This window comes from Canis lupus, chromosome 27, assembly GCF_048164855.1.
Source record: "Canis lupus baileyi chromosome 27, mCanLup2.hap1, whole genome shotgun sequence".
In the NCBI taxonomy this organism is placed as follows: domain Eukaryota; kingdom Metazoa; phylum Chordata; class Mammalia; order Carnivora; family Canidae; genus Canis; species Canis lupus.
The window spans coordinates 16,150,423-16,172,848 of record NC_132864.1 but is presented as its reverse complement, the minus strand read 5'-3'; the positions used below and the strand labels follow the sequence as shown (position 1 = coordinate 16,172,848).

General features: G+C 37.9%; 1 protein-coding gene across 1 annotated transcript in view; it reads left to right on the top strand.

Annotated features, from left to right (window-relative positions):
- Positions 1-22,426, top strand: part of NAA25 (N-alpha-acetyltransferase 25, NatB auxiliary subunit) — a 79,426-nt gene that overhangs the window by 38,673 nt on the left and 18,327 nt on the right. The window contains exons 12-17 of the mRNA XM_072802550.1: positions 7,320-7,527; positions 8,520-8,609; positions 13,738-13,918; positions 14,740-14,839; positions 19,552-19,703; positions 20,227-20,352. Coding sequence (XP_072658651.1) covers positions 7,320-7,527; positions 8,520-8,609; positions 13,738-13,918; positions 14,740-14,839; positions 19,552-19,703; positions 20,227-20,352 — 857 coding nt within the window. The remainder of the gene's footprint in view (positions 1-7,319; positions 7,528-8,519; positions 8,610-13,737; positions 13,919-14,739; positions 14,840-19,551; positions 19,704-20,226; positions 20,353-22,426) is intronic.

The window sequence follows — 22,426 nt, the reverse complement described above, 5'->3', positions numbered from 1 at the left end:
TTAAAGTGTGTGTGTGAGTGGTGAACATGAGATGCCCAGGTAACTGCTGTAGCAAGCCAAGGATTCCAGGTGCTAGCAGATTAAGACATGATTTCTTGTTAAGTTAAGCCACAAGGAGAATAAGCCTCTGATAGTTAGATTCTTTCTTGTTTTATGGTGAGGTGTGGGGTGGTTTTTTTTGTTTTTTGTTTTTGTTTTTTTTGAATTTTAGATTCACCTGTAGCTGTAAGAGAAATAATACAGAGACCTCTGTATACCCTATTCCCATTTTGCCCCATTTGTAACCTCTTGCATAACTATATTGTAATATCATAATTAGGAAATTGATATTGATACAATTCACTGACCTTATCCACATTTCATCAGTTTTACATCTGCGTGTGTACATATGGTACATTATGTGTGTATTTAATGCAGTTATGCAGTGCATGTGGATTCAGTGACCCCCACCAGCGTCATGATACAGAACAGTTCCACTACCAGGATCCTATGTGCTACCCCTTTGTACTGGCAGCCATCTCCCTGTACCTCCCTCTTTCTCTCTGTCTGTGTCCCCTGGCAATCACTAATATGGCTTCTATTTCTGTAATTTTGTCATTTTAAGAATGTTATGTAATAGAATCATATTATGTATAACTTTCTGAGATTAACTTTTTTTCTCCCTCAGCATAATTCCCTGGAGATTCATCCATGTTACATGTTTCAGTAGTTCATTTTTTTTAAGATTTTATTTATTTATGTATGAGAGAGAGAGAGAGAGAGGCAGAGACACAGAGGGAGAAGCAGGCTCCATGCAGGGAGTCTGACATGGGACTCGATACTGGGTCTCCAGGATCCCACCCTGGGCTGAAGGCAGCATTAAACCACTGAGCCCCCCGGGCTGCTCTCAGTAGTTCATTCTTGAGTATTGCTGAGTAGTATTCTGTGGTATTGATGTGCCACCATTTCTTTAACCTTTTGAAGGACATCCAGTTTCCTGTTTTTGGCTGTTAGAAATAGAACTGCTGTGGACATTTGAGTGCAGGTTTTTTTGTGTGAACTTAAATCGTCACTTCTCTGAAAAAAATGGCCAGTGGTGCATTTTGGTTTGGTAGCTGCATGTTAGGGTTTTCTTTCTTTTTTTTTTTTTTTTAATAATACAGTAATTATTTTATTTATTTATTTGTTTGTTTAGATTTATTTATTTATTTATTTATTTATTTATGATAGTCACAGAGAGAGAGAGAGAGAGGCAGAGACATAGGCAGAGGGAGAAGCAGGCTCCATGCACCGGGAGCCTGATGTGGGATTCGATCCCGGGTCTCCAGGATCGTGCCCTGGGCCAAAGGCAGGCACCAAACCGCTGCGCCACCCACAGATCCCAGGGTTTTTTGTTGTGGTTTTTTTTAAGAAATGTCTAAACTTTTTCACAGTGGCCATCCCATTTTAAATTCCTATTACCAGTGAATGAGTGATCTAGTTTCTCCACATCCTCATCAGCATTTAGTGTTGGCACTATTTTTTTATTTTAACCATTCTGGTTGGTGCATAGTGATATTTTATAGTGTGTGTGTGTGTTTTTTTTTAAGATTCTATTTATTTATTCATGAGACAGACAGACACACACACACACAGAGGCAGAGACATAGGCAAAGGGAGAAGCAGGCTCCATGCAGGGAGCCCGATGTGGGACTTGATCCCGGGGCCCCAGGATCATGCCCCGAGCTGAAGGCAGACACCCAACTGGTGAGCCACCCAGGTGTCTTTAATAGTGGTTTTTTTTTTTTTTTAATTTTTTTTTAATTTTTATTTATTTATGATAGTCACAGAGAGAGAGAGAGAGGCAGAGACACAGGCAGAGGGAGAAGCAGGCTCCATGCACCGGGAGCCTGACGTGGGATTCGATCCCGGGTCTCCAGGATTGCGCCCTGGGCCAAAGGCAGGCGCTAAACCACTGCGCCACCCAGGGATCCCTTTAATAGTGGTTTTAATGTGCATTTACCTAATGGTTAATTATGTTGAACATCTTCTCATGTGCTTCATTTGCCAGCTTTATATTCTCAGTGAAATGTGTGTCTCCGTCTTTCCTCACTTTCTAGTTGTTTTTTTTTTTTTTTTTTACTATTGAGTTTTGAGAGTTTAGATATTCTAGACACAACTCTTTTGTCCGAAATGTGGTTTCATATATTTTCTCCCAGTTTGTACTTGTCTTTTCATCCTTTAATAGGATCCTTTGCAGAGCAAAGTTTTAATTTTGATGAATTTATTTTGGAATAATTTTAGATTTCAGAAAAGTCATGAAGATAGCACTTCAGTGTATTTGGGGTAGGATAGAGTACCATATAAAGAAACATTGGCAAGTATAATGAAAGTCTATGACTTTGATCAGCTTTACTCATAAATACCTATGTAATTAGTGAAGGTTGCAACGAAGCCTTTCTATCGCAGAGTTGTCATCACCTGTTATTCCAGAATGCCTTAGTGGAGGTGACTAGAGTATTTGTTTGGTCGTCATATCTTCAGTCCAGCAAGCTCAATAGTTGGCAGTCTTGAGATGATGTGTCTAGGGCAGATGGAGCAGTGCATTCTCAAACTGATAAGTAGCCAGTGGTATCTATTGTTTTTTTTTTTTTTTAGCGATTTTATTTATTTATTCAGGAGAGACACAGAGGCAGAGACATAGGCAGAGGGAGAAGCAGGCTTCCCACAGGGAGCCTGATGCGGGACTCAATCCCAGGACCTCAGGACTATGACCTGAGCTCAAGGCAGATGCCCAATCACTGAGCCACCTAGGCCTCCCTCTGTTGGGTTCTGAAATGACTGACACTTTGGTTTAGTAAAGCTATTCTTGGAGTGCTGTGCTCACAGCGCTCAGGCCAAGCTTTAGAATTTTCTGAATTAATTGTAACATATCCAGAAAGGGGGTTTTGGGTTGTAGGAGGACTTGAAAGCATAAGAGGGAGAAATAGTTGAGTGGAAGAGAAGTTTGACTTGGTGAGGACAGAGTCCTTCCTTTCTTAAAATGAAAAGCCCTTGTACAAAAGGGATTGAGAATTGGCATGGTAAGAAGTTGTTACAGGGAATTTAGAATTTGGCCAGTGAAAAAAAATCTTTCTCATAGTCAGATTTCTCTAAAAATAGATTGTGTGAGTTTCATGTTACTAGAGAGATTTAAGCAGAATCTAGAACCACATGGAAGAGATTCCTTCAGTTAGTGTTGGTTGCACTAAGTGCTAAGATTTGGAACAATTGATCATGTCTTACATTGCTTTTCGTCTTGTAAGTTGAAGCATCAAATAATGGGACTGCTAAGTGCTAAGATTTGGAACAATTGATCATGTCTTACATTGCTTTTCGTCTTCTAAGTTGAAGCATCAAATAATGGGACTGCATTAAAAGGACACTTAAATTACTATCAGCTGAGATTCATAAGGGTTTGCTAATGTGAATCTAGTACAAGCACCTCTGATATATTAGTATGTTTGAAAGTCTTAGGTCATCTCATGTGATCTCATGTAGTAATAATCTGAGAGGAACCCTCTAGAAATGCTGGAATACTAACAGTGACAGGTAGTCATTGTTCTGTGAAACAAAAGATTTAAAGCTGTTGCAATGAGTTTTGTAGTCCCACATAAATTTTTCATTGAGGGGGTAATTTTGCTGCCACAACTTTTTAAATGTAGGATGACTTCAGTAGCTAAAAATTCTGCCACTCAGCAGTGTGTTTATCAGAGGATTGCAAACTGTTCAGTAAAGTTCAAGCTGAGAACTGTAGTCGTAATGAATTAGTAACCCAATCATTTAAAACTGGGACTAACTAGCTCCTAAGAGTAGGCCACTGAATCCAGTTATCCTGAAGTGGTTCACGCAGAGTGATGTTTTTGTTTCCTTTATCTTGGGGTTTTAAACTAAACAAATGATTCCAGTTTTTAAAGAAGCTTTTCGCATATCAGTAAAACTGTACAGACTGGAATAAAGAATGAATATATTGTTTCATGACAAAACCTATCTGGAAGATTCTTTAGCATTCCCTGAAGAAAGCATTAATAATAAGAATCACTAATATATAAAATAGCTTACAAGAATGGAACAGTTGGCAGTAGAAGCTGTATAGGCATTTAATCAAAAACATGAAAACCAGTGCTGCAGTTTCTTTGTTGCATATGGTTATCTGATCATAATAATTAAAATTCATATAATTGGAGACAAATTGAAGCAAAATTGTTCTAGATGTGAAACTGCATGAGTGGAGTTTTCTTTTTAATTTTTACTTGTGTCAAAAAATTTTATGGATAAAGTTGAAAAAGCCAAATAGCACTACAAAGTTTCTGTTGACAAATAGTAGCAGCTGTTTGCCACCTCCCCACCCCCTCAACCCCTGTTGTGGCTCTCTACAGGTAGATCACTTTCAACTCCTATGTGTGTCTTCTGTGATTTACCTCCATATTTCTAAATTACAGATTTGTGTAGCTGTTTATTTTTATAGTTAAAATCTTAGTCTGTTGGAGTCCTGTTGTGGAAAGATGATCTTGTTTACAACAACGTCCTACTTCTCTCCTTATGTACTTGCCTCCAGTTCAGTGTTAATTCAGAATTTATATTTTTATGACCAATGGCTGTGCCACTTTGTATATGGAGATTACCTTTCTTGCACAACTTTCTCAGAATTCATACTTTTTATTTGATTAATCCCAATCAATCTGACAGAACCATAAACGTATAAAACTTCTCTGAGTGTAGTCTAAAACATGAGGTGATCATCTGTTCCATTCTCCCCCAAACCTCCTCCATCCCCTGCCCCTCACCCCTCACCTCAGGAATACTTTTTATAGAGCCTGTTTGCCACCTTTTGTGTTGGGGTCTCAAACATTTGGCATGTGGCATTCTGGGATTTGGTTGGGATTAGGGGGAGAGGGTTAGGGTGCCCATCCATCACTGAATAACAGAGTTTCACTTTATCCTCTTTTTTTTTTTAAACCAACATAGAGGTTTTGTCTATTTATTTATTTATTTTTAATTCCAATATAGTTTACATACAGTGTTAAATTAATTTCAGATACACAGTATAATGATTTAGCAGTTCTATACGATATTTAGTGTTCATCACAATAAGTATACTCCTTGATTCCCACTCACATCCCCTCTGGTAACCATCAATTTGTTCTCCATAGGTAAGAATCTGTTTCTTGGTTTGTCTCTCTCTTTTTCCCCCTTTAATTTGTTATGTTTCTTAAATTCCACATATGAATAAAAACATATGATATTTGTTTTTCTCTGACTTATTTCACCTGCCATTATATACTCTCTAGCTCCCTTCATGTTGTTGCAAATGGCAAGATTTCATTCTTTTTTATGGCTGAATAATACTCAAGTGCACGTACCTATGTGTATACACTATATTTTCTTTGTCCATTCATCTATTAATGGATACTTGGACTTCTTCCATAATTTGGCTATTGTAAATAATGCTGCAGTAAACAAAGGGGTGCATATATTCCTTTGAATTGGTGTTTTCATATTTATTGGGTAAATACCCAGTAGTATGATTACTAGATCATATGGTAGATAAGGAGGTGGAGAAGAAGAAACCCTTGTACTCTGTGGTTGGGAATGCAGGCTGGTATAGCCACTGTGGAAGACAGTATGGAGGGTCCTCAAACAATTAAAAATAGCACTTTATCCCCATTTCTAGCTATGCCTGAGTCTGTAGTACCTCTGGTTTGGCTTCTCCTTGGGAATAAAACTGTAGGTTTCTTCTGGGTTTAGGAAGTCAGTCTGTGAACTAGAGGAGGAGTTGAACTTCTTAGATGGAATTTAACTAGCTCTTTTCCTGTTTCAGTCTTACCAAGACTGGAGCTTTCTGGTGTCCTGAATTTTTGCCTTCCAAGGTTTTGTGGTTGGAATAGACTTGCTGCCCCTTGTGCATGTTAGATTTCTCCCCTGTGTGTAGGTTAGTACTTAACACCTGCCATTCTGCCTTTTATCTTTGAAATCTTGTTAATGCTTTTTACCTGTTGTTATCTTTTCACATGTTTTTGATCCTGTGGTTTGATTCTTTGTTGTCATCTTTTTTTTTAAAGATTTTATTTATTTATTTATCACACACACACACACACACACACACACACACACACAGGCAGAGGGAGAAGCAGGCTCTATGCAGGGAGCCCGACATGGGACCCGATCCCTCGCTGAACAAGGAGCCTGATGTGGGGCTCAATCTCAGAACACTGAAATCAAGACCTGAGCTGAAGGTAGACTTCCTCCCTGCCCACTCCCCTAAGGTAGATGTTTAACCAAGACTGAGCCACCCAGGCGCCCCAAGCCTATATTTAATATATAATGGGAATGATACATTTTAAAAACTTCTTATGAATTTAAAGAATTAAAAACATTTTAATGCAAGATGTTACCATTGGGAGAAACTGGATGAGAAGGGGACATGGGATCTTTCTGTATTCTTTTTTTTTTTTTCTCAAAGATTTTATTTATTCATGAGACAGAGAGAGAGGGAGAGAGAAAGAGAGAGAGAGGCAGAGACACAGGCAGAGGGAGAAGCAGGCTCTATGCAGAGAGCCCAACGTGGAACCCCATCCCGGGTCTCCAGGATCACACCCTGGGCTGAAGGTGGCACCAAACTGCTGAGCCACCTGGGCTGCCCCTGTATTGTTTCTTACAACTGCATGTGAATCTATAATCATTTCAAAATAAAGCTTTAATTAAAAAGCAATTTAGGGATGCCTGTGTGGCTCAGTGGTTAAAGCATCTGCCTTTGGCTTGGATCGTGATCCTGGAGACCTGGGATTGAGTCCCGCATTGGGCTCCCTGCATGGAGCCTGCTTCTCCCTCTGTCTGTGTCTCTGCCACCGCCCCCCTCTGTGTCTCTCATGAATGAATAAATAAAATCTTAAAAAAAAAATTTTTAAGGCCACTGACATAACTATTCCTCTCTATGTAATATTTTCTTTAAGAATTTACTTATATAGCAGTTACAATTGTAGACTTGTTTTTGGTAATTGGTCTTTTTATAGTCTTCCTGATTAAACTTATCATTGCCATATTATATATTATGTTGATGTGATATAATTTATGAAACGTTTTTACAATTCTTTTAATTTTTTAGTTAGTGTAGTACCTGGTATTGACAGATTACTTGTGGACAACAATGAATTAGCATGCCATTTTCATTGGCCTTTTACCAGCATTATTTGTTGTTAGAAAAGTTTTTTAGTAATTTTGATAGCAAATGTCTTTTTCTAGACCGTTTCAACATTTGTTAATTATGTTCTGCCAAAGATAAGTTCTGTTTTGAGATCTGTGCTTTTTTTTTTACTTTGCAGTTTATTAATCAATTACTTGGAGTTGTTCCTTTGTCGACACCAACAGAGGATAAGCTGGCACTGCCTGCTGACATCAGAGCTCTACAGCAACATTTGTGTGTGGTGCAGCTGACGAGGTTACTTGGCTTGTACCATACTATGGATAAAAATCAGAAACTGAATGTGGTCAGAGAATTGATGTTAAGGTACCAGCATGGACTAGAATTTGGTGAGCAACCTTTTAAAATGTGTAGTAGTTTCCGGATTTGCTAAGTTTTAGTCCTTTTTTTTTTTTTTTTTTTTTAATCAGAGTACCTTGTTATAATGAGTTTGGCAAGGAGAATATTTTGTCAGGTGGGAAGACTGTTTGGAATGTAAAGCCTTTTTTAAGTTTGGAATTTTATTTTTTAAGATTTTTAAAATTTATTTATTTATGAGAGAGAGAAAGAGAGAGGCAGGCTGAGACACAGGCAGAGGGAGAAGCAGGCTCCATGCAGGGAGCCCAACGCGGGACTCAATCCTGGGACCCCAGGATCACGCCCTGGGCTGAAGGCAGGCGCTAAACCACTGAGCCATGCAGGGATCCCCAAGTTTGGAATTTTAAATAATTAAAATTTTCCATATTCTTCTTGATTGAGCTAACTCAATCTGAGGCTCATATGAATTACATGGAGTTTATAATTGTTGTGACATTTTCTGCTGATTGGCCTTAGTATTTTTAATATATAGACTGAAATTGAACAAAATGAATGTTGTAAATTATGAGGTAAATGTTTGAGAAGTAGATGATCTTTAAATTGTAGATACATGTGATAAAGTGTAAATTATCTGACAAGATGACATCTCTAATGTATCCTAAATCATTAGACGAAGTAATGAGCCTACTATTTATTACTTTAGTAGTACATGGCCCTTGGCTTCTGTTCTTCTCTTTACCTGAAGCCTCCTTCCAAATCTTACTGCTTTCCCTTTGGTGCCATTGAGGGTATCACCTTTGCTCTGGAACTCTTTCTTCTGTTCCAGCTGAGTGTGGCCTTACCTTCTTTTGAATCCTTTGATTCATGGCTTATATTTTTCTTCTGGTATTTATATGACTCTTATTACTTTTCATTTCCTCTTTTTATCTTCTCCCTCCTGTCACTTTTCTGCTTTAAAAAATTCCTTTGGGGCTGTGATGTTGAACAAATGTTAAAATACAAATATGGGGTTTTTTCCCTACAGGGAAGTCCTGTTTGAAAACCGAATTGCAGTTTTCAGACTATTACTGTCTTCTTGCTGTCCATGTGCTTATTGATATATGGAGAGAAACAGGTAAGGAAGAGTGATTTCAGTTTAACTTTACATTTTGCTTTTACTGATTATAAATCCTGAGAATAATTATATAATCCAAGAATTTGATTTATGCTTTTAGGTTTTCCTCCTTGCCCTTTTCCAGGTTGCTTTTAGAAGAACCCATCTCCAGATAGCCCCGTCTCGGTAATCAGGATGATTTTACATCAGTGCACATCTGTTTTTATTTTTTAGATTTTGTTAATTTGAAGTATAGTTGAGACACGTTACATTAATTTTAAGTGTACAACATAGTGATTTAGACAATTCTGTACATGGTGCTATGTTCACAATAAATGAAGCCATCATCTAGCACCATACAACACTGTTATAGTACTGTTGATTATATTTCCTATGCTATGCCTTTCATCCCTGTGATTTATTCATTGTACCTTCCACTCCTCTTTTTACACCTGCCTCTCGTCTCCTGACAACTTCCCATTCTCTGTATTTGTTAATCTGTGTCTGCTTTTTTTGTTTGTTTTTTATTTTTTAGATTACACATATAAGCGAAATCATATGGTATTTGTCTTTCTCTAACTTATTTCACTTAGCATAATACCCTCTAGGTCCATCCATGTTGTTGCAAATGGCAAAATATATTTTTTTTAATGGCCAAATAATATTCTTTGGGGTATGTGTGTGTGTGTACACGTATAGATACCACATCTTTATCCATTCATCTATTGATGGACACTTGGTTTGCTTCCATATCCTGGCTATTGTAAATAATGCTGCAATAAATATAGAGGTGTGTAATTCTTTCTGAGTTAGTATTTTCATTTTCTTTGATAAATCCTAGTAGTGGAATTGTTGATTTGGAAGATATTTCTATTTTTAATTTTTTGAGGAACCTCCACACTGTTTTTCACAATGGCTGCACCAGTTTACATTCCCACCAACAGGGCATGAGGAATTCTTTCTCTCCACATCCTTGTCAAACTTGTTATTTCTCATTTTCTGTTCTGTTTTTAAACATTTCTAAATAGTGAATAATGACTGAACTACCTATTACAAAGTTACAATAATTAAATACAGAGAACCTGACTCAGAGATAGATGTATAGGCCCATGAAATGGAATAGCTTTTATTATTCACTTGAAAAAATGTTTAGGAGAATGCATTCTTTTTGGAATATAATTTTAATTGACCTGTTTAGGACAAAAAACACAATACATGCTGAAGGAAGCATCATGTATCATTAAGCAAGAAAAGGATGATTCAGCAAATGGTATTGTAATTACCTTTTCTTTAGGTCTTACTCCTGGCATTTTCTTTTATTAGCATTTAGACACTTATTGCATAGTATTCACAAGAATAAATTGCACAAGACACAAAGGGCTAGGGAGACTGTACTGTGCGTGATGGACACAATCCCTGCCCTTGGGATCATTTCATGGAGCACTTGATTTTGATACCATCACCCTCATGCTTAAAATCCTTTAGAGGTGCCCTGTTTTTCTGAGGATAAAGGTTAACCTTTTTAGGATAGTGTTTACAATGCTTTTTATAATCTAGCCTCTGCCTTTATCTCCAGATTCTTAGGTACTTAAATCCTAAATCTCCTGGGGTTTTTTGTTTGCTAGTATTAGTAAACATGGTGGTACCTCTCTTTGAAATAACTTCCTTCCTTCCTTCATCTAACTTTTACTCAAATGGTGCCTCTGACAAGCCTGTCTTGATTTCATCCCCTCCCCCCATTGCAGATTTTATGCCCCTTTGTGAGTACCCCTATGCTAGTACTTGTTACACTATATTGTCCTGGAGATGGAGGTGAAACCCTATTATCAGAGTCTTTGTCATCTGAGGCCCAGAATTGTGAGTTTGCACAGGGCTATAAAAAAACCATCATTAATGAACTGACCTTTTAGTAATTTGGTCCCTACTCAGATATTCTTCCTCATTTATCCTAGCATCCATTCTTGCTCATAAGTGACTGTATGGCTTTGCTGATCTCTTGGTTTTTTTTGAACAATGTGTCTGCCCATATAGTATTAGCTAACATTTGTTGATCATCAGGTACTTTGAAAGTGCTTTACATGAATTAACTAATTTAAACCTCATAATAATAGAGTTAGGATTATTGCAGTTTTTTTATAGATGAAGGAAAGATAGGGCAGAGAGAAAGAAGCTAATTTTCCATAATCATACAGTGCAAATACATTGGAAAATTGCCAGTATTATAAAGATGCAAGATTTCTTGCAGCCAATGAAATTGAAGTGCTTCAATCAGAGGCATAATCATTGTCCAAGGTGGATCTAACAGATACTAGAAATCTATAGAAATTTGTTAAGGATGTTGGAAAAGCCTGATTTTAATGTGAAAGATTAAGAAGAGCATTTTAAGAAGTTGATGATGCTCTCAGACATTTTGCATAAAGCCATTTGTTTATGATTCTGCAAAAGTAAGATGAAGAGTTAAGGATGTTATTTTTACCTCTAGTTTTATTGAAATGTGGTCAGCATATTACATTGTATTAGCTTAAGATGTATAACATAATGATTTGATGTATGTATATCATGAAATGATTGTCATCATAAGTTTAGTTAATATCTATCACCCCATAGCTAGGTTTTTTCCTTGTGATGAAAAACGTTAAGATCTATTTTCTTAGCAGCTTTTGAGTAATGGTATAGTATCATAAACTGTAGTCCATACTATATATTAATATATTCCCAGAACTTACTTCATTTTGTTATATTACAACATTTAGTTAGAAAATTTTTTCCCAAAAGCCTAATCGATCCTTCATGCCTTTTTTTTTTTTTGCTTGATACTTTTTTGATTTGAAGAATTTGTATACAGTTGTATAGTTACAGCCTAAATTTTGCAAAATAAAATAATAAATGTCTATAAGAGTTGGTTTAATGGTTGAGAAGTGTGAATTATACCGTTTTTTTCTTTGAAATTTTGTTTCCATTTTAAGGAGATCTCTTTAATTTTATTTATTTTTATTCATTTACTCATGAGTGACACAGAGAGACAGAGCCACAAGCAGAGAGGGAGAAGCAGGTTTCTTGTGGGGAGCCTGATGCAGGACTCAATCTCAGGATCACACCCTGAACCAAAGGCAGATGCTCAACAACTGAGCCACCCAGGCATCTTTTTTAAAAAGATCTTTTTAAAAAAAGATCTCCTTCGTGGAGATCTTTTATTTTATTTTTTTAAATTAATTAATTAATTTATTTATTTATGATAGTCACAGAGAGAGAGAGAGAGAGAGAGAGAGGCAGAGACATAGGCAGAGGGAGAAGCAGGCTCCATGCACCGGGAGCCCGACGTGGGATTCGATCCCAGGTCTCCAGGATCACGCCCTGGGTCAAAGGCAGGCGCCAAACTGCTGCGCCACCCAGGGATCTCTGTGGAGATCTTTTTTAAAAAAAACTAGTTATCTTTGAATAGCAGGACTTCTTTTTTTTAAAAGATTTTTATTTATTTGTGAGAGAGAGATAGCGAGCATGAGTGGGGAGAGGGTCAGAGGGAGATGCAGACTCCCCACTGAGCTGGGAGCCTGATGCAGGGCTCGATCGCAGGACTCTGAGATCATGACCTGAGCTGAAGGCAGATGCTGAACATACTGAGCCACCCAGGCACCCTATTCTTCTTTTTTTGTTTAAGATTTATTTATTTACTTTATAGAGAGAGAGCAAATGTGCACACAAGTTAGGGGGAGAGAACCCTCAAGCAGATGCCTCACTGAGTGTAGAACGTGTTGGGGAGCTTGATCTTGTGACCCTGAGATTACCACTCGAGCTGAAACTGAGTGAGTTACCTAACTGACTGAGCCACGCAGGCACTCCAAGGGACTTCTTTTTTTTTTCTTTTTTTTTTTAAGATTTTATTTTTTTATTCATGAGAGACAGAGAGACAGAGACAGAGACACAGGCAGAGGGAGAAGCAGGCTCCATGCAGGGAGCCCAATGTGGGACTCGATCCTGGGATTCCAGGATCATGCCCTGAGCTGAGGGCAGCACTAAACCGCTGAGCCACTAGGGCTGCACGGAACTAGGACTTCTTAAAATTATTTATTCTGTGTAATTTCCAGATGTTTCCTCCATTCACTTCTGAGCTTCTTGTGGCTAGGAACCACCTGTGACTCTTATCCTCTGGTCTTATATCTAGTGTTGCTCCAGAGTTTAAGTCAGTAAGTGTTGAACTCAATAAAATTAGATTGTGAAGACTAGCAACATTGGAAAACACTTCAAAGAAAGAGCAGAACACAAAATAAGTGTTAAAGTTTTTTCTGACTGTAAAAATAGCTTATAAAAGCTTTGGAAGTTTATTTTAATCTTTTCCAGCTTCTATAGGCATTCTAACATTTTGGCATATTTCCTTCTCTATCTGTGCATGTCGTATGTGCTGAAGATTACCTTTTCACACTAAATTCTCTGTGTTTTACTGAACTATTACTGAATAAGTATTTTCCCTTATCACTAAAACTCAGTAATGTCAAATGGCTGCCTAATGTGGGTTTTACTATAATTTACTTAATTATTTTCCCATTATTAGTACAGTGAATATTTTTATATGTAAATCATTATTTCCATTTCATATTATTTTCTTAGGTTCATAAAAGAGAAGTTACTTAGTCTTTAAGGTTATTGATGCATGTAACCTTTTGAATTTTGGTAGGCCAAAAAAAGTGTGTCAGATTAATTTATCTGATTATTAATGAACATCTTTTTTCAAATACCATTTGACATCTAAATAGTAGAATTACATATGGAAGAAAAATGTTGTCCAGAGAGTGTATCTAGCTGGGGTTTGGTAGAAAAAATCCTGTACTGGGAAGGTTGGTGGACTCAAATTCTCCTTCAAAGTCCATCTCTTCTCAGAATCTAGGTTCTCTGAGATTCCATAACCTCATAAGACCTTACAGCTTAAAGTTTGCATCACTCTTGCAGATGCATGTTTAAGAACTGAGGTAACTATTGAGAAACTTTCTGGGAAATTCCCTAGTTTGTTTATAGGTGTGTATCTAAAATCTGTTCTTTGACACCTAAACTCGTTCTTCAGATAGTTAGGGGAGTAAGTTTTTATCTTTTGTTTGTGAGAAACCTCCATTTACTGCCAAGTACTATGGATAATGCTATTACATTTTGTTTCTAGGTGACGAGACTGCTGTATGGCAGGCCTTGACTTTGCTGGAAGAGGGATTAACCCACAGCCCTTCCAATGCTCAATTCAAGTTGCTGCTTGTTCGAATCTACTGTGTACTGGGGGCATTTGAACCAGTGGTGGATCTGTACTCCAGCCTTGATGCTAAGCATATCCAGCATGATACCATTGGGTTGGTAGTATATACTCTGAATACTGAGCAGCCAGCTATCCCAGGGGATCCTTATACATGGAGCTCAGACTTTGCAGTTTTAGCAGTAGTATTGTTTCTGTTCTTAAGCTTTTTATTTATTTTTATTTTTTTAGAGATTTTATTTATTTATTCATGAGAGACAGAGACACAGGCAGAGGGAGAAGCAGGCTCCATGCAGGGAGCCTGATGTGGGACTCGATCCCGGGACTCCAGGATCAAGCCCTAGGCCGAAGGCTCAAAACCGCTAAGCCACCCAGGGATTGCCTTATTAAGCTTTTTAGACTAAGTAATCCTCCATGATGACCCATTGCAAAGCTGAAAGATTTTTATATCTTCTTTATTAAATGGTAATTTTTACATTTGCACAACTTAGGAAAGGTAAGAAAGTTATCCCCAGGGATGGCAAACAGCTTTATACTTTGAAAACTTTCTTAGCACACATTGTCTTGAAGTTTTTATTTGCAGTTGAGATTGACACAGGTACTTTGTTTGACCTTAGAGGTCCTTTGAATTTGTTTTTTGACTATTCTTTATTATAAATCAAGGGTATTGTCTTTATTTCTTTCTGTTCCATTAATCATCTGAGTATAAGAAAGCATGACATAGAGTTTTAGGTCTCCCACAAAACTGAATTAACTTCATTCTTTAAAAAAATTTGATTTTGTGAATGAGATCACTTATGTGGCAAGATGTTTTAACTTTCCTGTGTGCTTGTTTCTCTGTTATAATAATTTGAAGTGTAGTATTTGATACTGGAGGTGGGTAAGTATAACATTTTTTTTTCTTTCCTTCTGACCTAGCTATCTTTTGACTCGATACGCCGAATCCTTAGGTCAGTATGCTGCTGCATCCCAATCCTGTAACTTCGCACTCAGGTTTTTCCACTCCAACCAGAAAGATGTAAGTGAAAAATATTTTTTAAAAATAATGTTCTTACCTGCTTAATGCACACATTTCAGAGAACATATTCCCTCGTATGCCAAGTGCACATGTTGAGGTGCACCATGCATACTTACAGGTGCCTGTAGGCCATAGCTTACTGGCCATATCTGTTAGGTTAAGAGTTATTTGTGGTTGCTAGGATGGATGTGTTTAATAGAATCCATGTAAAGCTATAGTTAAAACAGTATTAACAGAATAGGAAGTGGTATTCCTCTTAGATCCATCTTTTAATTTCTAAGAGACTTTTTCTAAGGGTCTAAGAGGTAACCCATCATATGTGTTTATTTTATTTTTTTTTAATTTTAATTTATTTATGATAGTCACACACAGAGAGAGAGAGAGGCAGAGACATAGGCAGAGGGAGAAGCAGGCTTCATGCACTGGGAGCCCGACATGGGATTTGATCCTTGGTCTCCAGGATCGCGCCCTGGGCCAAAGGCAGGCGCCAAACCGCTGCGCCACCCAGGGATCCCCATCATATGTGTTTAGAGCCTGGGATGCCATAGAAGATTCTGCAAAAGCAGCAGCTCTCTGTTACCTTTATTTAATTATGAAGTTTATAACTGCTGTGCTCTTCACTAACAATCAGTACACTCGTATTTTCTTAGAATCATAAAATTGACCAATTGAAGGACATATCCAGAAACTTGGGTCAATAGTATGTTTTTTAAAATAGCAATAAATAAGGTAGAGCTATGTGCCATAATGAAAGGATGGGATTTGCACCATATTTTTCACTGCAAGCAGACTTGATCATCTCCACTTGTCAGTTAAGCAGAAATTTTATGTAGTCTCTAGTCAGTCAGCCAGCTGTGCAAAACCACCCAGAACAGAGGTGAAAAGAAGGCAAGTCTCTAGGATGGTCATTGCCTACTTTGTTCTCATGTGCTTCTAAAACTCATTGCCTGAATTCGGCCATACCAGATATCTGCCCATAGCTTTCATGGTCTAACAGCAACTAAGGACCTTGGCAGGGAAGCTGGTTTTGGGGGTGGTTCTTTTGTAACTGTAACAGTGGTGGCTAATCTCTCTCTTATTGAATTCTTTAGTCTTGTATTAAATAGAAGGCAGAACAGAAGCATTTCTGAACAGTGGAATATAGGTTTATTGTTCTCAGCTTGCAGTAATTCTGTCCCCACAAGCCTTAGGGCAAGGTCTAGAGGGTTAGTATAGCAAGGGATGGTGAGCTGTGCGTAAGTTAGTTATTAAACCCTATTCTCCTCCCCTTGTGGCATCCTTCCTCCACAGTGATTGGGATCTCTGTTCAGACCTCATTTTGTGCCATAGCTCCTGATCAGTGAAGGAGGGAAGTTGGCATCAGCATTTGAAGGTGCTGGCCTGACTTAAGAGATCCTTAGGACCTTGGGTTTCTAAGAGAGCCTAGCACAAGTAGGCAGTTGAGTTATAAATCTCTGTGTTTTCACTGTGTGTTCACGTATCTGTGCTTGCCCTTCTTAGTTCTGAAGTTTTACTAAGTCAAGAAAAAAAATCAAAAGTGTTTCTCAAATCTCCTTATTCTGGCTGTCATTTCTGTATCTCTAAGAAAGAGGTTAAAGAAACATTTGATTTACTGATAACTCCTTTTCAAAGTTTTGTTTCTCAAATGGCTCTTAGGTGGAAATTGGGGGCAAATAAGGGATTAATCCAAGTCTGGTGCCTGGCCTTACTCCAGTTTTTAATCATCCAGCATTCTAGAAGCACCATATTCATGATTTGGTCAGTAAGGCACATTTCATATACTGTTGAAAATTAAGCTTTTATTTTTTTTTCCACAAATTTTGTGGAGTTGTTTTAAAAATGAAACACACCCACCCCAAAACAAAACAACTCAAGTTATTGTTATAGAGAAAGGAGATCCTCAGGAAAGATTTGAGAGTATGTTGTTCTCAGTGGCTTTTTAATCTTTGAGGTTTTGCGGATGGTGTGTGGCAGGAGTGACTAATTGATCTGAATGTATGTGATGCTGAACCTGAGCATTTTATTGATCTGGGAATAGGACTGTCTGCTTGAAATTTATTTTTATTACTACTAAGAAGAAAGAGCTTATTTAATCCTACTAAAGTAGATAATCTTTGAGGGGTCGTAGAGGCAAAAGCAAAACCAACACAATAAGGAAAATGCACCTTAACCTTTAATGCCTAGCCTGAGTCCCAGAATAGGGAACTGGAGACTGTGGTGTGGACTGTTTCCTATAGGAATTTGAGAATAAGAACACGATTTTAGTGTTGCCTTGTGTGTCTTAAACCATCTAATAGTATTAGATAATTCTCTGGAAAGCTAAAGCTCTATGTTCTATATCTGTTATTCTTGGAGTTTTTGAGATTCCCCAGATGGTTTTTTCTTGAGTGACTGATGAATTTCAATTCCCAACCTGCTCTTTGAAAGAACACTTTACTCCTTAACTGGAAAATCCAGTGTTCTGCTTTGTAAGGCTTTGTGCTATGGGATTGAAAGTTATATTTGGAAGATCTACACAGGGATTTGCTTTCTGGAAAGATCATCATTTGTTGCTGTCATCTTACTCTGAAATAGATTTTTGCAATATGAGACTGAGCCAGATTTTCTTATCTCCAAAAGTTACCTTTGTGTTTGTACTTTAAAAATAGTTTTCCATTTAAAAGTCTGTCTGTTTTAGGTATTGTGAAGACTATCACTCAGGGTTTGATGTCTATCTATTTTGCTAATTTTTACAGTGACCAGGGTTCATTTCAGGAATCCATATGGGATATAACTAGCCTCATTGGTGCATATATGAGTAGAAATAGGTACGGACAACATTCTCTGATGTTCAAAAGTTTTTAAAGGGCCTATGGCTTCCAATTTTGCCTGCAGTTCCAATAGGGGTTGTCTCTTCAAACCGTAGACCTCTCTTGTGCTCGGTCTTAATACAAGATGCCCAGGCCCTTTTTCTAGCTCTGCAGTGGTACTTTGCTGCAGCATTAAAGGAGGACTATCTTAAAAACAGAAGCCAGAGAGCTACAGTTACCGTCTCAGTTTGTTAAAGGACTACATTCTCTTTCTATTGCCCCTTGTTTTTCTTTTTTTTTTTTTTAAGCCATTGCCTTTTTTTCAAAAGTGGTGTTCCATGGACCACTCAGAAATTAAAACTGCCTCTGTACTTTGTAAAGCTGTATTCTTTCCTTTAATCAGCATTATTTTGGAACTGTCATTAATAAATTTGACTGGAATCCCCAGAAGTACTATTTTAATCCTGATTAATTGCTGGAGCATTATGTTCCTAAGCAGCTGATTTTTTTTTCAAGCTGTAAGTTTCTGTTGCAAGGGCTGATATTAAGCTTTTTCTAAGTCAAGAGGCCATTGGATAGGCAGGTGTGTTTAGAGTATCCTGGCCTCTTCTTGATGGGGCATATCACTGTCCTTTAATCAGACTAGAAGGTGCACTTGAGCTTTTTTGGATAGTCCTTCTTTAAACCTGCAGGATCACAAGTAATCTTTTTAATTTTCTTGTGTCCGTCCGTCTTTAATTTCTCCAGATACTGCAGGCAAACAGCTCGCCGAGGTGTCCCATGGGGTTTAAAAGCCGCATCGAATGCAGTTGAATTAGCGCCCGTGGCGCAATCCCGCGGCCTGAAATGAACCCTGCGAGGCTGTGTATCAGAGGGTATGTTGTTGACTATTGGCCTATTTTCCTACTGGGCAAATTATTCAGTCATAATGGAGATGGGGGCAGTGCTGACTGAGGCTATGTAAAAAGACTGGCTTTCCTAGAAAGGATCTTTGGGGCAAACATCCACTTTGAGCTTAACATTTTCCTTGGCCCAAAAGGATACCCTCCTGACTTCTGATCCTGATGGCATAGGCCCACACCCATGAAATGTTCTTCCCTGAGATTTTCTTCTATTGTGCCAGAATTTCTGTTGAGAATTCTTTTTCTTGCCTCTGTTCACAACATTTCATCTGTACATATGTATTAATCTAAAATTAAAGCGCATGTGATGAGTGTTCCCTTCACTTGTTCATGGAATTTTCTGGCATAGGTCTTACGTAGTTTGGATGGACAAGAAACCTGGTTCTTGCAGTCTTTCTGTCCTCAGGATGGATTCTGATGAATTCTTAAGGGTCTTTTGTTTGTTGCCTTCTATCCCGATGTAATGCATATATGCCCTATGTTTGTGATACATAGTACTCAGAAATAAACAAAACCAAGGAGCAGCCTATCTTTTCTCTGAAGGAGGGTGACTTTTATTTGGGTTGGTGGTGGGGTGGTTATATTATTCTGGTGTTTTTGGAACGTTTGTATAAAACAGTTTATCTTAGATGCAGAAAAACATGGAGTAATATCCCTTCCACAATGGCACTAACCAAATTTTTGACTGATGTGGTATAACAAAACCTCCAGTCCTACTGAATTGAAAGACATAACTGCTAAGAGAAAGTCTCTGTGGTGGCAGGAGCAGCTGGGTGGTAGTAATACTAATAGTAGTAGTAGTACTAGTCCTAGTAGTAGTATTGGTAAAGAACACATAATTCTGGTATAACAAAGAAGAAAAATAATGTTTTTAAAGGCTGATAATACTACTTGATGACCTTTAAAGGTTAGAATTCACATCTTAATTTTAGTTTTGAGTATTTTGTTTTGCCTGGCAAAGTTTGCCTTCATTGCCTGATCTGTGAAATATTTATACGGAGGTGATGTCTTTCCTTCCCAGACCTCAGAATATATTATTCAAGCTTACAAATATGGTGCATTTGAGAAGATCCCAGAATTTATCGCTTTTAGGAACAGGTTGAATAATTCTCTTCATTTTGCGCAAGTCCGTACTGAACGGATGTTGTTAGACCTTCTACTTGAAGCAAATATGTAAGTATTGCACAAGACCTATAAAGAACTAAGGGATTAGATCAGATCCTGAGAGCCATTAATGGGCTCATGGGTGATATTAGCAGGCCTAAGCTAAGGAAAAATGGCTGGGGGGAGAAGTTGGTGGGAACAGAGAAGAAAGGGGAAGTAACCCAGGGCATATTGTGGGGAATGATTGGGTGCTGCAAGCACCATGAGTTCTGTACACAAGCTGCCACCCAGACCGTGGTTATCACCCCAAGGTCTGTGGTGTTTAAAGGGTTTCCCTTCCCCTATAAACATGGGATTTCAGGAATTAATGTTGATCCACTTTATTTTAGTTGGGCTTTCAGGCACTTTCTCTTGCTCTGTAGCAGGCTAATATGATACAGGCTTGGTTCTGTGTCATCTTTTGTGCACCTTTACTTCATAATAGTTAATCCTTCTTCCTCTTTTCTTTCTAGTTAAACAAAGTTGTCGCTAATATGTTTTCATGGCTGTTTTACTATTGAAATAACACATAAGCAAATTTTCTATATCATAGATCAACCAGTTTAGCAGAAAGTATAAAGTCAATGAATCTTCGGCCAGAAGAAGATGACATTCCATGGGAAGCCTTGCGAGACAACAGAGACTTAAATGTTTTCTTCAGCTGGGATCCAAAAGACAGGTTACTGGAATTAAACCCTAAACATTTATTTTTGAAGAATTAGGATGCATCTAAGAGTTACCCCACCAAGAAATCTCTTTTTTGCACAAATACAGTAACATGGTTGTTGTAGGGATAAGAAGGTATAGGTAAGCCAAAGGAAGAAAATGAATCTCACTCATATGTTGGATTGCTTGCTAATCTAAAAATTAGATTTCCCCTCATAGCATACATGAAAAGAGATTCTAGTTGGATTAAAGGTTACATGCTAAAACTCTTTAGAAATTCTACAAGAAAATTAAAATTTATTTATTTAGCAAGAGAGAACATGGTTAGGGGTATGGTAGGAGGGGGTAGTAGGAGAGGAAGAGCGTGAAATCTAAGTAGGCTCCACACTCAGCACAAAGCCCTGTTTGGGGCTTGATTTTACAACCTTGAGATCACAACCTGAACTGAAATCAAGAGTCCCACGCTTAACTGACTGTGCCATCCAGACACCCCTAAAAAATATTTTAAATGGTTAGGGCAAACCTTTCTTAGCATTACGTCAAACCTGTAAACAGAGGATTTGGTCTCTGTAAATATTAGCCTTTTATATAGAAGTAAATTTGTTAACAAGTTCTAAAGGTAAATTAGTAATTTTCTTCATATATATTAATATCTTTCACGTACAGGGAGAACTCTTAATTCAATAATAAGATAACGAAAAACCAAGTTGGACTTAAGAAATTCAAAGAAATGTACCTTATAGTGATTTTTTTTTAAAAACCATTATACAAAGATAAAAAAGATTTACTTGTGGTCAGTGAGATTGTGGGGGAAAAGGTTGTTGTGCATTGACATGGAGATATAACTTTATATAATCTTCCTGTGGGGAATTTTAGTAATCTGTATTAAGATTGAAAATCCCTTATCCCAGTTAATTCAGTAGATTCACTTTTAGGAAAGTATAATCAAAGGAAGTAAGTGCATAGGCATGCAGACCTGTGTATATGAGGTAATTCTGAATATACAGTTGACCCTTGAACATGTAGGATTGGGTTGCTAACCCCCTTGCACAGTTAAAAATCCATGTGTAACTTTTAACTCCCCAGAGACTTAACTGGGGAGTTAAATCATTCTGTTGACTGGAAGTGTTGCCTACAACATGATCAGTTGGTCAGCACATATTTTATATACCAGTATATTATATCCTATACAGGATAAATGTACACTTACTTTAAAGTAAGCTAGAGAAAGAAAATATTATTAAGAAAATTATAAGGAAGAGAGATTCCTGGGTGGCTCAGCTGTTGAGCATCTGCCTTTGGCTCAGGGTGTGATCCTGAAGTTCCGGGATCAAGTCCCACATCAGGCTCCCTGCATGGATCCTGCTTCTCCCTCTGCCTGTGTCTCTGCCTCTCTCTGTGTGTCTCTCATGAATAAATAAATAAAATATCTAAAAATAATTATAAGGAAGAGAAAGTACATTTATAGTACTATACTGTATTTATTTTTTTAAAAATCTGCATAAGTGGACCCATGCAGTTCACATCAGTGTGTTCAAAGATCAGCTGCATTGTGATTTGAGGATTGCCAAGACTATATTCAGTGATTTTCTAGGATTTAAAACTTAGCCTATAGTTGTCTTCACAGCTAAAGTTTATTATAACAAAAGGACGGGGCAGCCTGGGTGGCTCAGCGGTTTTGCACCGCCTTCAGCCCAGGGCGTGATCCTGGAGACCCAGGATCGAGTCCCATATCGGGCTCTCTGCATAGAGCCTGCTTCTCCCTCTGCCTGTGTCTCTGCCTCTCATGAATAAATAAATAAAAATCTAAAAAACAAAACAGAAGGACAAATGACAGGATCAGCAAGGGGGAAAAAAAAAAGACAATATGGAAAACTCCATGCACAGACTTCCAGTACTCTTTACCTTCTGTGCTCCTCTGTTTAGCGGCAAAAAATGCAGTGATGCATGTGTAGCGTTTCTACCTGGAGAAGCCATTCGAGATTTGGTGCCCAAGGTTTTTACCAGCTGGTTACGTAGGCATCCCTTGTCCATCATGTGCCAATGTTCCAAACTCCCAGAAAGAAAGCAGGTGCTCACCATAGACC